General features: G+C 60.3%; 2 protein-coding genes across 2 annotated transcripts; both read right to left on the bottom strand.

Moving 5' to 3' along the window:
• Window positions 1–264: 264 nt before the first annotated feature.
• LOC119236976 (olfactory receptor 2H2-like) lies at window positions 265–5,554 on the bottom strand. The gene is made up of 3 exons (XM_037500908.1): window positions 5,254–5,554; window positions 2,235–2,310; window positions 265–1,219 (listed from the first exon to the last, which is right to left on the bottom strand). The coding sequence occupies exons 1-3, from the start codon at window positions 5,552–5,554 to the stop codon at window positions 265–267; spliced, it is 1,332 nt and encodes a 443-aa protein (XP_037356805.1).
• Window positions 5,555–7,622: 2,068 nt separating this feature from the next.
• LOC119236975 (olfactory receptor 2H2-like) lies at window positions 7,623–8,573 on the bottom strand. Its single transcript, XM_037500907.1, has one exon. It carries the CDS (start codon window positions 8,571–8,573, stop codon window positions 7,623–7,625), a length of 951 nt encoding a protein of 316 aa, XP_037356804.1.
• Between the last annotated feature and the right edge of the window lie 2,336 nt (window positions 8,574–10,909).

The raw sequence follows: 10,909 nt of genomic DNA, 5'->3' as shown, positions 1-10,909 counted from the left end.
CGGCAGCGATTTCAAAAGCAAATCAAAACGCTTACATGTGTGCAAGCTCAGCTTAGGTGTGAAAACCAAGAAGGCCGGGGTTACTCACAGTACAAGGACCCGACAGGCGGGTGCTGTGGGAGCTCCGGGGGCCGAGCCAGAGCCGGGCCAGTCACTGACACCTGACGAGATAAGGGCGCCGAGGCCCTAGTGGATGGAGACAGCCGGGCTGGGTTTCAGGCAGCGCAGTCGCGCAGCTGGGCCTGTGGTGACTTTGAAGCCACCTCAGTCCTCCCCGGCCTGCCTGCCTTTCGCCAAGAGTCTCCTGACAGCCCCCTTCACGTCCTTGTTCCTCAAGGTGTAGATGAGGGGGTTGAGCGTGGGGGTCACCACCGTGTAGAAAAGGGTGAGGAACTTCCCTGCTTTCTGGGAGAAATGGCTCCGGGGTCGGATGTAGACGGCGGTGACACTGCAGTAGAACAGGAAGACGACGGCCAGGTGGGAGGAGCAGGTGCGGAAGGCCTTGCTCCTGCCCTCCTGGGACTGGATGGCCAGCACCGCCTGGGCGATGCGTCCGTAGGAGACCAGGATGAGCAGGAGAGGCCCCAGGAGGAAGAGGGCGCCGATCACAGATATCTGGAGCTCGTTGACGTGCGTGTCCCCGCAGGCCAGGCGGATCAGGGCAGGGACCTCACAGACAAAGTCGTCCACCTGGTGGTGAGGGCAGAAGGGCAGCTTCATGGTGGAGGGGGACTGGACCAAGGTGCCAAAAATCCCACTGACCCAGACAAGGAAGGCCAGCTTGTGACAGAGCCTGGGGTGCATGATGACAGCGTAGTGCAGGGGCCGGCACACGGCCACGTAGCGGTCGAAGGCCATGACCAGCAGCAGCACGCACTCGGCAGCCCCCAGCCCCAGGAAGATGTAGAGCTGGACGGCACAGCCCAGGTAGCTGATGGTCTTGTCCGGGCCCCACAGGTTGACCAGCATCTGGGGGATGCAGCTGGTGGTGAAGCAGAGGTCCAGCACGGAGAGCTGGCTGAGGAAGAAGTACATGGGGGTGTGGAGCTGGGGGTCCAGGTGAGACAGCAGGATGATGGTGATGTTGCCCCCGAGGGTGACCATGTAAAAGATGGACACCAGCACGAAGAGGGTCATTTCCAGTCGGGGTTTATCTGAGAACCCCAACAGGATGAAGCCATCTGGGAAGGTGTCGTTGGCAGGTCCGACGGGCACCCGTCTGGAAGAGAGGACAGCACTCGGTTAGACACCACCTGGGGAGCAGAGAGTTTTGTTTTGGGCAATGAGCATCTCAGATGAGTAATTAGACAATGGGTATCCCACAGGATCTTGAGGGAATGTGTATCCCACATGATCATTTAGACAGTGGGTGTCGCACAGGAGTATTTAGACGGTGAGTATCGCACGCGCTCCCTAACCTTTCCTGGCCCTCACTTGCCTCAGGAACCCCTGGGACTTTCCCACGGGAGCAGGTCTTCAGCTGGATGTTTCTAGGGAAAGCCAGGGCCAAGCATGTGGAGCAGAGCTGCAAGCTGGCCCTGCTGTCCCTCTGAAGTAGCTTCACCTGCTCTTAGTGCCCTATCTGGGATCCAGCAGACCCTCTCCTGCCGCTTCGGTGACTGTGGGTTACGGTTTGTGTCATCACACGTGGTCTATAGAGAAACCAGTGGATGAATGAATGGTAAGAACAACTTTGGGAGCATAAGCCCAAAATGGTGGTCCGAGAAGCCCGGGGTGGGCAGGTGAATCGGGAGAGGGACAAGTGTGGCCGAGGACACAGGCGGTGAGTCTCCCAATGCAGACGCCACTGCTGGACACGCGCCCACCGCCACGTGGCCCGACCGGCACCTCCACGGGGCTGTGAGACGTGTGACTCTGTCCGGGGCACCGGTCACCCTGGCCGAGGCCCCAGTCCTGGGGCTGGCTGTGAGGCTGGCGTAGAAAGATGGAGATACCCCACTGCTCTCTGTGCGCACCTCTTGACTGTGGCATGCTCTCGGGGCACTTGGCACCTAAAGTGACCCAAACCCGAGAGGCAGCCTTGGGCTTCAGACGGGGATCCCTGCATGGCTCCAGCCTCATGTGGGTGCCAGTGTCGTCTGACCTGAGCTTGTCAGGCCTGGACACGCGGGACCCTGAGGTGAGGGCCATGACATCTGCTCCTGCTCCCTGAATCAGGGGTGCAGGCGCCCCGAGATCCTCAGTCCCGGGTAGTCTTCCTGGCGCCCTCATACCCGCCACTGGCCGGACTCTCACTGGCCTCCTGCATGGGCAGCTTGTCCAGGACACCCCAGGGCTGCGGTTCCCTCACTGGGCAGACGCGGAGCCCGAGTGCCGCCGCAGTCAGCAGAGGTGATGGAGCATCACAGTAAGGGCCTGTGGCTGAGCCTGGATCCTGCAGTTGCATGGAGTCCACACCCGCTCCTTGCCCATGCTGCTGTTGGGGAGGGCACTTGGCCTGCTTCCCTGAGCTGGAGGGCTCTGGTTGTTCTCCTTGCTTTGTTCTCGGGAGGATCCTGGGGTGCTCCCCAGGGTCAGGCAGGGCCAAGTCCTGGGCAAGGTGCCTCCCCCAGCCGCAGCCCGCACCTCACTCCTCTGGGCTTTCCTGGACGTGCACGTCAGTGTGTCCAGGGGGCTCTATGCTTCTGCTCGCACCGTGACACTGTGGGCCTCCCTCTGCTGGCCCACCTCTACCAGGGGTGGGGATGGGGTGGGGTCTTGTCTCCTTTTGTATCTAAGTGGTGCTCAGACCCTTGAGTGGCTTCGGCATCGCTTCTAATACATGCATGTCCCGGTCTTAATCTCTCTTCTGCCCTGGGCCGAGGACAGCTCCAGTCCTAGGGTGATGTCCTGCCGATCCTCTTTCGCGTTTCTGGTCATGGGCTTTGTTCTGTGTGCACCAGGGCAGCCCCCAGAGGCACCCTCAGTGTCCTGGGGCACTCCTGAGTTCTCATTATTGTCACCACCGCTGTGTCAGGGTTTCCACCACTCACATCGCACCCTCAGCCCCAGTGACACACCCCGAGAGCCAAGGGCTCAGCCCCCAAATGCATGGACACTCTTTCAGCCCAGACCTGCAGCCCGAGGAAGGGGGACTCACCTCCCGGACACCATGGTTGTAGAGGGCTGACAGCTGGTCTGCTTTTATTGGCATTGTCCGTGCAGCCTTAGGGAAGATTCACAGAAGCGCTGCCCTGGAAATTTCCTCTCTATTCCAGGAAGACTGAGTGGCTGAGACTGATGAGACCCCTGGGGCCCTTCTCAGGGAAATTAGCTTCAGGCACATTCTCCCTCCTTGGGACCTCTGCGGCTCTGATCTCTGAGGACAGGGCTGGCACGTTATGATGGATTCTTTCCTGTAGTTCCAGTCTCTCAGTTAGACGTTTCTGTCCCAAACCAGCTTATTGTGTGCACATGGAATTAGTCACTAGCTTAGGAGCATCCTTGTGAGCTGAGTGCGTTCTGTCCTTGTGTGCCATCTCGGAGTCTCCTGTTCTGCTCCATGTGCTTCCTGACGAGACATTGGGGGAGCACCAGGCAGATGCTTGTAGCTTAAATAGCTGCAGAGTGTTGGAATTATCCTGTGTCCTCCTGTGCAAATGGGGAAGCGTAGCACAACCGATTAACTTGCCCGTGGATTTAGATTCAGTGTCACTGCAGAGGTTAGCTGAGGAGGATGGGTGGGAGAAGGAAAGGCTGGTTATGGAATTCACCCTTGAAGATGCAGTGAACAAAGGCATGGCTGGCCTGCAGATTTGAACTCAATCTTCTCGCTGAGAAGAGTTGAGGAGATGAGGGTTGATTGAGTGAGGGAGAGACCTCATACTGGAAGAGCTTCTTCTACATATGAATAAGTGTCTTCACAAAGGACAGGAAATGTATATCTAGGAAATGTATTTCTTCCCAAATAGACATATTTAGGCAGATTTTTGCCTCTGTGCAGTCCCAACTTTGACATGTCCCAAGATGTCCGCAATTTGGAATTTAATTATTGCAAGAAGATCTCTTAGGCCTGAGAACAGATCATTCTGTTAACGAGTGTGCCTGACTGCTAGAAGCGGTCCCATAGCGGGCCCCAAGTAAAGGCTGTATCTTGCAGACACAACCATCATTTCAATGAAAGCAGCAGAAAATAAAGGTTCAAGGTTGTCGTTGGGGAATATTGAGGGAAACTTGTCTAGAAATTCTAGAAGTTGTTGTTGAAACATCTTCATATGGGAGGGTAGGTATTGGTTTCTAGCTGCAGCTGGATGTCATCAGGTGTTCAGAAATAGCCACCGTGGGCCTTCCTGGTGGCACACAGGGTTAAGCACCGCACTGTGAAGCTGTCCGCAGCCTCTGCAGATGAGTTCGATCCCCGGCTGGCCAGGGAGAGACCCACATGGCGAGGCAGAACAACCTCTCCTGTTGCACCCGCTGCTCCCCTCAGCATGTATCTCAGTAGATCTGCCTGTTCTGTTCCCCACTCTGTGTCTGGTGGATCCTCTCACCCCCCGCATCTCTGGCCTGTACCCAGCTCTTGTATGCATAAATAAATAAATCTTTTTTTTTTTTTTTAAATAGCCACCATAAGGACAGAAAGTTCTCCCCTTCATCTCTAGGGGCTCACCCTAGAGAATCTTATATATTAACACGTCCAAGTCATAAAAGAAAACCTGGAAACATCTGGATCATGATAGTAAAACAGCTGTAAAGTCCAGAATCCAACTCATAGTGTAGGAGAAAAAGCTCAACAAGTATTGAGAAGCAGACTCTGATGTTTACAAGGGTATTTATTACTGATTACATCTGTCTTTCCTGTTCACCCCCATTCTTTGTCGGAAAGAACCACCTCCGCTGTGGGAGGCCGGGAGCAGCGGGTCCCTCACCCTGCGGCTCCACCAGTCAATTGGGGCGGGCGCGCCCGGGAGGCCTTTTATCTAACAGCGCACTTCCTGGATCCTAGCGTCGCCCAATCGTGGAGCCGCTCCGCTCGCGGCGGGTGCGCTGTGAGCTGATTGGTGCTAAACGGTCCAATCAGACTCTTGCTACTAGGACCCGCCTCTCACCACAGGTCCTGGCGGCAGGTACTCCCAGAGCCTGTTTATGCAAAGTGCGCTTCCTGGGTCGTGGAATGGGCCAATCAGTGCTATGGGCTGATGGGTAAACGGTCCAATCAGCCACAGGATTGAAAAATGGTCCAATCAGACTTGTGGGCGGGGCAGCCCGGGAGCGGATATAAACCAGGGCTCGCGGCGGCGGCAGGGAGACCACGTTGGCAGTCCCCGGGGAGGAGCTGGAGCTGCGTCCGGGTCCGGGTCCGGGTCCGGAGCTGCGCGCGGGACAGAGACAGCCGCAGCCCTGGAAGGAAGAAGGCGCAGCTCCTGAGGAAGGGGGGGAGCGGCGTCGCCAGCTGTTCCCCGGGAAGGGGAGGCGCCGCAGGGCGCGGCCTGAGACGGAGCTGCTCTGCACTGGTTTCTCGAGGGGGGCTCTGGGCCCGGTGCTGCCCGGCGCTCCTGGCGGCGGGGGCAGGTCGGTGCCGGCCGCCCCTGACGCTATCTCGGCTGGCGGCCATCGCGGCCCCCGCGGCGAGCCTTCTGCTCCGCGTGTAGTCCGTGCCCCGCGGTGGTGGCTGCGGCCTTTGGAGCCCGAGGGCTCTTGCGAGCGAGAGCGCGGGCGAGGCCCACGGGCGACGGCTGCCTTCGCGGGGGGCCCCGTCCTCGGCTGGGCGCCAGCTCGGGGCGGGTGGGGCGCCTGGCGGCGCTGCGGAGTCAGCCTGCGGCCTCGCTGTCCTCCCGCCTGGCTCGCGCCTTGCTGCCGTCGTGCGCCGCGGCGGGTGACTCGGCACCGGTGGCGCTGGCGCGGGTCGGCCCGCGGGGCCTGGTCGCGGCGAGCACGAGGGACACGGGCGGCGCCGGCGGGGCGCGGGCTTCAGGGGGGCGCCGCTGTCGCCGGGCCTGGGGCGCCCTGACAACCGCGCCCCGCGGCCCGGGCAGCTGGGGGGGGCGTCCGTCCCTGGATCTTCCCCGCGGGGCGTTGGTGGGTCCCCCGGGAGCAGTCGTCTGGGGACCCACGACGCTGTCCCTAGTCCAGGACGGCGGGGCCAGCGCCACGCGGGCGGGCCTGGGGCGGGTCCAGCGCTCGGGCGGCCGCGCAGCTGCAGGGCGGCCCCGAGCGTGCAGCACAGGCGGTAGCAGCAGCCGCGCCTCAGACCTTTTATGTGACGCGCACTTCCTGGATCATGCGCTGGGCCAGTGAGGTGTGAGGTGTGAGCTGATTGGTCCTACAGGGGCCAATCAGGCTCGTGGGTGGGGCCGCCTGGGAGGACCCCTGAGAGCCCCTGGGTGTTGCTGGAGCCCGAGGGGGCCTGTGCGTGGGGAGCCGCAGACGCCGCCCCGAGCCCTGCCGGGCCTGTCCTGGGCGGGCCAAGCCCACAGCCCCGCGCTGAGCTGCAGCAGCCCTGGGCTTTGGTGTTTGGCCTTTGGCCACTTGGGGTGTTTCGGCGGCTGTTGTCCCGGCGCCGGCGCGTGGCCCGGCCGCTCTCCCGCGGGCGCGAGCGAGCACCTGTCTCAGCCGAGCAGGGAGCGGCCGTGAGAGTCACGGTGGCCGCGCGGTCTCCACGCCGCGACGGTGTCAGCGGGGGAGGGGCGCAAGCTAGAGCGCCGCCCGCGAAGGGGCCCCGCGTCGTTGCTGGGTCCCAGGTCCCTGAAATCTGGGGCGACTCCACCCTAACCCTCAGAGTTGTTACGTCACAGCGCAGGGCGCATGCAGTGTGGTGCTGGAGGCGTGAGTCCTACTAGCTAGTTTAGGAGCCCAGTTCTCTCCTGGTCACAGTCAGCTCTGCGGTTCCTCGTGTCGGTCCCACGAGACTGTGACTCTAGAGGCTGTGGACGTCCTTTTCCCGGGAAAGCATCGGTGAAAATCACTGCAGGGGGCAGAAGACTGTTAAAGGGCCATGAAGTTCTGACTATGCTGCGGCGACTGACAAGGAGATCTGCTGGACGTTGAGGCCGACGGCATTTGGGGTGACCGCCAGCTCCAACAAGGCTAACGCCACCCCAGGACACGCCCCCCTGTCCTCTGACTCGCAGAGTATCCGCACTGATGTCCACTCAGGCGCCGGAAGCTTGACCCGTCCCCTCGCCTGAGGTGTGTCCTGTGGGGCCAGCGGGCGTGAGCCGTGGCGGGGTCTCTGTCCCCAGGGGAGAGGCCGACTTCGCGGGTGTCTCAGGAGGCCTGTAAGACTTCCCATAGTACCTGTGCTGCTCGTCAACCAAGAGGCCTTTAGACCTTTATTTTCAGGATGTCTGTGATAGGCGTTAAAGGTTTAAAACACAGAGATTGTAGTGAAACAATGTTGACCCTGCATTTACCCAGAGCGGCAGCGATTTCAAAAGCAAATCAAAACGCTTACATGTGTGCAAGCTCAGCTTAGGTGTGAAAACCAAGAAGGCCGGGGTTACTCACAGTACAAGGACCCGACAGGCGGGTGCTGTGGGAGCTCCGGGGGCCGAGCCAGAGCCGGGCCAGTCACTGACACCTGACGAGATAAGGGCGCCGAGGCCCTAGTGGATGGAGACAGCCGGGCTGGGTTTCAGGCAGCGCAGTCGCGCAGCTGGGCCTGTGGTGACTTTGAAGCCACCTCAGTCCTCCCCGGCCTGCCTGCCTTTCGCCAAGAGTCTCCTGACAGCCCCCTTCACGTCCTTGTTCCTCAAGGTGTAGATGAGGGGGTTGAGCGTGGGGGTCACCACCGTGTAGAAAAGGGTGAGGAATTTCCCTGCTTTCTGGGAGAAATGGCTCCGGGGTCGGATGTAGACGGCGGTTGCGGTGCAGTAGAAGAGAAGGACAACCACCAGGTGGGAGGAGCAGGTGCGGAAGGCCTTGCTCCTGCCCTCCTGGGACTGGATGGCCAGCACTGCCTGGGCGATGCGTCCGTAGGAGACCAGGATGAGCAGGAGAGGCCCCAGGAGGAAGGTGCCGCCGATCACGGATATCTGGAGCTCGTTGACGTGCGTGTCCCCGCAGGCCAGGCGGATCAGGGCAGGGACCTCACAGAGAAAATCGTCCACCCGGTGGTGAGGGCAGAAGGGCAGCTTCATGGTGGAGGGGGACTGGACCAAGGTGTCAAAAATCCCACTGACCCAGACAAGGAAGGCCAGCTTGTGACAGAGCCTGGGGTGCATGATGACAGCGTAGTGCAGGGGCCGGCACACGGCCACGTAGCGGTCGAAGGCCATGACCAGCAGCAGCACGCACTCGGCAGCCCCCAGCCCCAGGAAGATGTAGAGCTGGACGGCACAGCCCAGGTAGCTGATGGTCTTGTCCGGGCCCCACAGGTTGACCAGCATCTGGGGGATGCAGCTGGTGGTGAAGCAGAGGTCCAGCACGGAGAGCTGGCTGAGGAAGAAGTACATGGGGGTGTGGAGCTGGGGGTCCAGGTGGGACAGCAGGATGATGGTGATGTTGCCCCCGAGGGTGACCATGTAAAAGATGGACACCAGCACGAAGAGGGTCATTTCCAGTCCTGGTTTATCTGAGAACCCCAACAGGATGAAGCCATCTGGGAAGGTGGTGTTGGTGGGTCCTTCCAGCATCCTTGTGGAAGGGAAGGAGAGGCGTGTCCGTGGAGCACCTGGAGGAGCAGAACTTGTGGCTCACGTTGTAGAAATTCAGTTACGCACGATTACTGGTGTTGCATATTCAAGCCTCTTTCACATCAATTACTACTGGGACATGAAATTTGCTGGCCTGCAGGAATATTTTGCTAGTTGAGACCTGGTGCATGTGCAGATTTTAACGTTGACACTACGAAGGGCCACCCGCCAACCCACTGAACAGTCTAGGAGAGGAGACTATTTTCAGAAACATGCAACCCGTGAAGCTTGGGTCACAAAGGGAAGGCATCACAGCCGACCAGTCAGTGCCGAGGAGGCTGGACCTTCCTACTCTCCACAAAGCCCTTCCCCGGCCTCCTGAGTTTACTGGGAATTTTATCAATAATTTACAGAAAAGAAGATGCCTGTTGCTCAGACTTTTCCAAATTGTTGAAGAGGAAGGAACAGCCTCATCTCAGCTGCACACGTGCATGGAAAGGAGGCTGAGTGTGGCCAACCAAGTTGCAGCAGACCCGGGTCAGCCCTTGAAGGGCCCTATGGCACTCAGGTGGGTAATCCCGGGGCCGTGGTGGTTGGCAAGAACAAATCACTCTGATCCCGCCTATTAACAGATTGAAAGAAGTCCACGACCATCCTCGATGGGTGGAGAGCACTGAACAAAATCCACATCGGTTCATGGTAAGAAACCTGGCGCACGTTGTGAGGGACATACCTTGCGTGTCAGGGCAGTGTCCACTGGTCTCAGCGGGGAGGGACGAGCCTTTCCTCTGCGATCAGGAACGAGGCAGCCGCCCGCATGACACTGGAGGTCCCGGCCAGAGCAATCAGCCGAGAAACAGAGAAGGCAGCGGCTGAAAGCAGGAAGTAAATGGCATGTTTGCTGATGACACAATCTTATATAAGGAAAATCTCAAACACTCCACCCAGGACCATTAGATTAAATGGAAGAACTCAGTAGATGTGCAAGATCCACAACGGATATTCAAAAATCAGGAGCTTCTCTATTCCCTAATGATGGGATATGTGAATCAGTGATAGGAAAACTATCTGTTTCAATAGCAAAAGGTAAAAACAACTTATTAAAAACAAACATAGCCAAGGTGGTGCCATTGCTCTGCTTTGTCGAAAGAGCCCTAAGGGGACACGGATGGCTGGAGGGGCATCCCAAGGCCAGCGAGGGGATGGTCAGTGTGTCCGGACCACGAAGCCGTCTGGGCTCACTGAGATGCTGCCGAGCTGTCGGTGGAGCTTTTACAGAAGTAGAAAAAAGAGCCACGAAATGGACACGGACTCCGCTCCCGCTGGCGCGGCCGCCCGGGCCTGACAAGGGAGCGGGGCCACTGGGCGGAGAAGGACGTCCCCCAGCCGGCCGTGGAGGCTCACAGAGAAGGTCCATGCAGAGTGGGCTGAGGACTCGGATGTGAGGCCCGGAGCCGCGAAGGAGGCAGGTGCTCCCCCGGCGCGGGCCAGGCAGGACCAAGACCCTGATGCCTACATCAGGAGCGACAAAACGGAGAACGAAGAAGAGGGACTGCGTGGGTGGGAGCCCCGCAGAGCACCGGAGGGCGCAGGACAGGGAGCCCACGCGCGCGGCAGGAACAACGCGGGAGGGAACAGTGGCTTGGGTGGTGGTCGCCCGGCTGGCGGGGGGTGGGGTGCTGGGGCCGACTCACGCGGGAGCCACAGCTGAGCATCCACGGGACCGGGATGAATGCGCCGCCGAGGACGGCCCTGGCGCTGGAGTTGCTGAGCGGCTCCGCCCCGGCGTGCACGGATGCCCCAGGTGCGAGACGGAGCCACCGCGGGGCCTGGTCCCGCTCCGGGCCGTGCCGGGAAAACCCCCAAAGGGAAGGCGCCCGCTCCTGGGGTCAGGGCAGCGTCAGGGCCGGGCCGGATGCGGGCGCGGGGGTCCCGGGCGGGACCTCGCCACGTGGCCGCGCCGCGCTGCTCTTCAGGCGGGAGCGAGGACGTCCTGGCATCCGGGACGCTGGGGGCTTGAGGCGCCTCCTCCCTGATCTAAAAATCCAAACCCAAACTCCCAATAAACAGCCACTTCTGTGGCACTTGGGGCAGGGTGGGCGCGGGCAGATCAGCGGGCCCCAGTGGAGAAGGGGTGAGCTCCCAGGGTGTAGATGGAGCCCCTTTGGAGACAGGCCCCGTCATGGGTGGCCTCTTCGCCCGGGTAGACCGGGGTGGCCATTTTGCGCTGGGGGGGCCTGCCCTGTGGGGGCCGCGCGTGTGGGGGAGCTATCGAGACCACCCGCCACCCTCCCTACAGGAGCAGGGCCCCCCCGTGCACTCAAGCTGCCCTTTGG

The sequence above is a fragment of the Talpa occidentalis genome, unplaced genomic scaffold, assembly GCF_014898055.3.
Source record: "Talpa occidentalis isolate TD23 unplaced genomic scaffold, MPIMG_talOcc4v2.1 talOcc4.9, whole genome shotgun sequence".
In the NCBI taxonomy this organism is placed as follows: domain Eukaryota; kingdom Metazoa; phylum Chordata; class Mammalia; order Eulipotyphla; family Talpidae; genus Talpa; species Talpa occidentalis.
This window is presented reverse-complemented; position numbering and strand designations above follow the sequence as displayed.

What these genes read in the sequence shown, in the direction of transcription:
- LOC119236976 (XM_037500908.1), bottom strand. Translation starts at nt 5,554, where the DNA reads ATGGCCGCCAGCCGAGATAGCGTCAGGGGCGGCCGGCACCGACCTGCC. An exon ending in CCTCCCCGGGGACTGCCAAC is followed by an intron (nt 2,311 to 5,253) that starts GTGGTCTCCCTG and finishes GCGTCTGCCCAG; the next exon opens with TGAGGGAACCGCAGCCCTGG. An exon ending in GAGAGTCCGGCCAGTGGCGG is followed by an intron (nt 1,220 to 2,234) that starts GTATGAGGGCGC and finishes CCTCTCTTCCAG; the next exon opens with ACGGGTGCCCGTCGGACCTG.
- LOC119236975 (XM_037500907.1), bottom strand. Translation starts at nt 8,573, where the DNA reads ATGCTGGAAGGACCCACCAACACCACCTTCCCAGATGGCTTCATCCTG.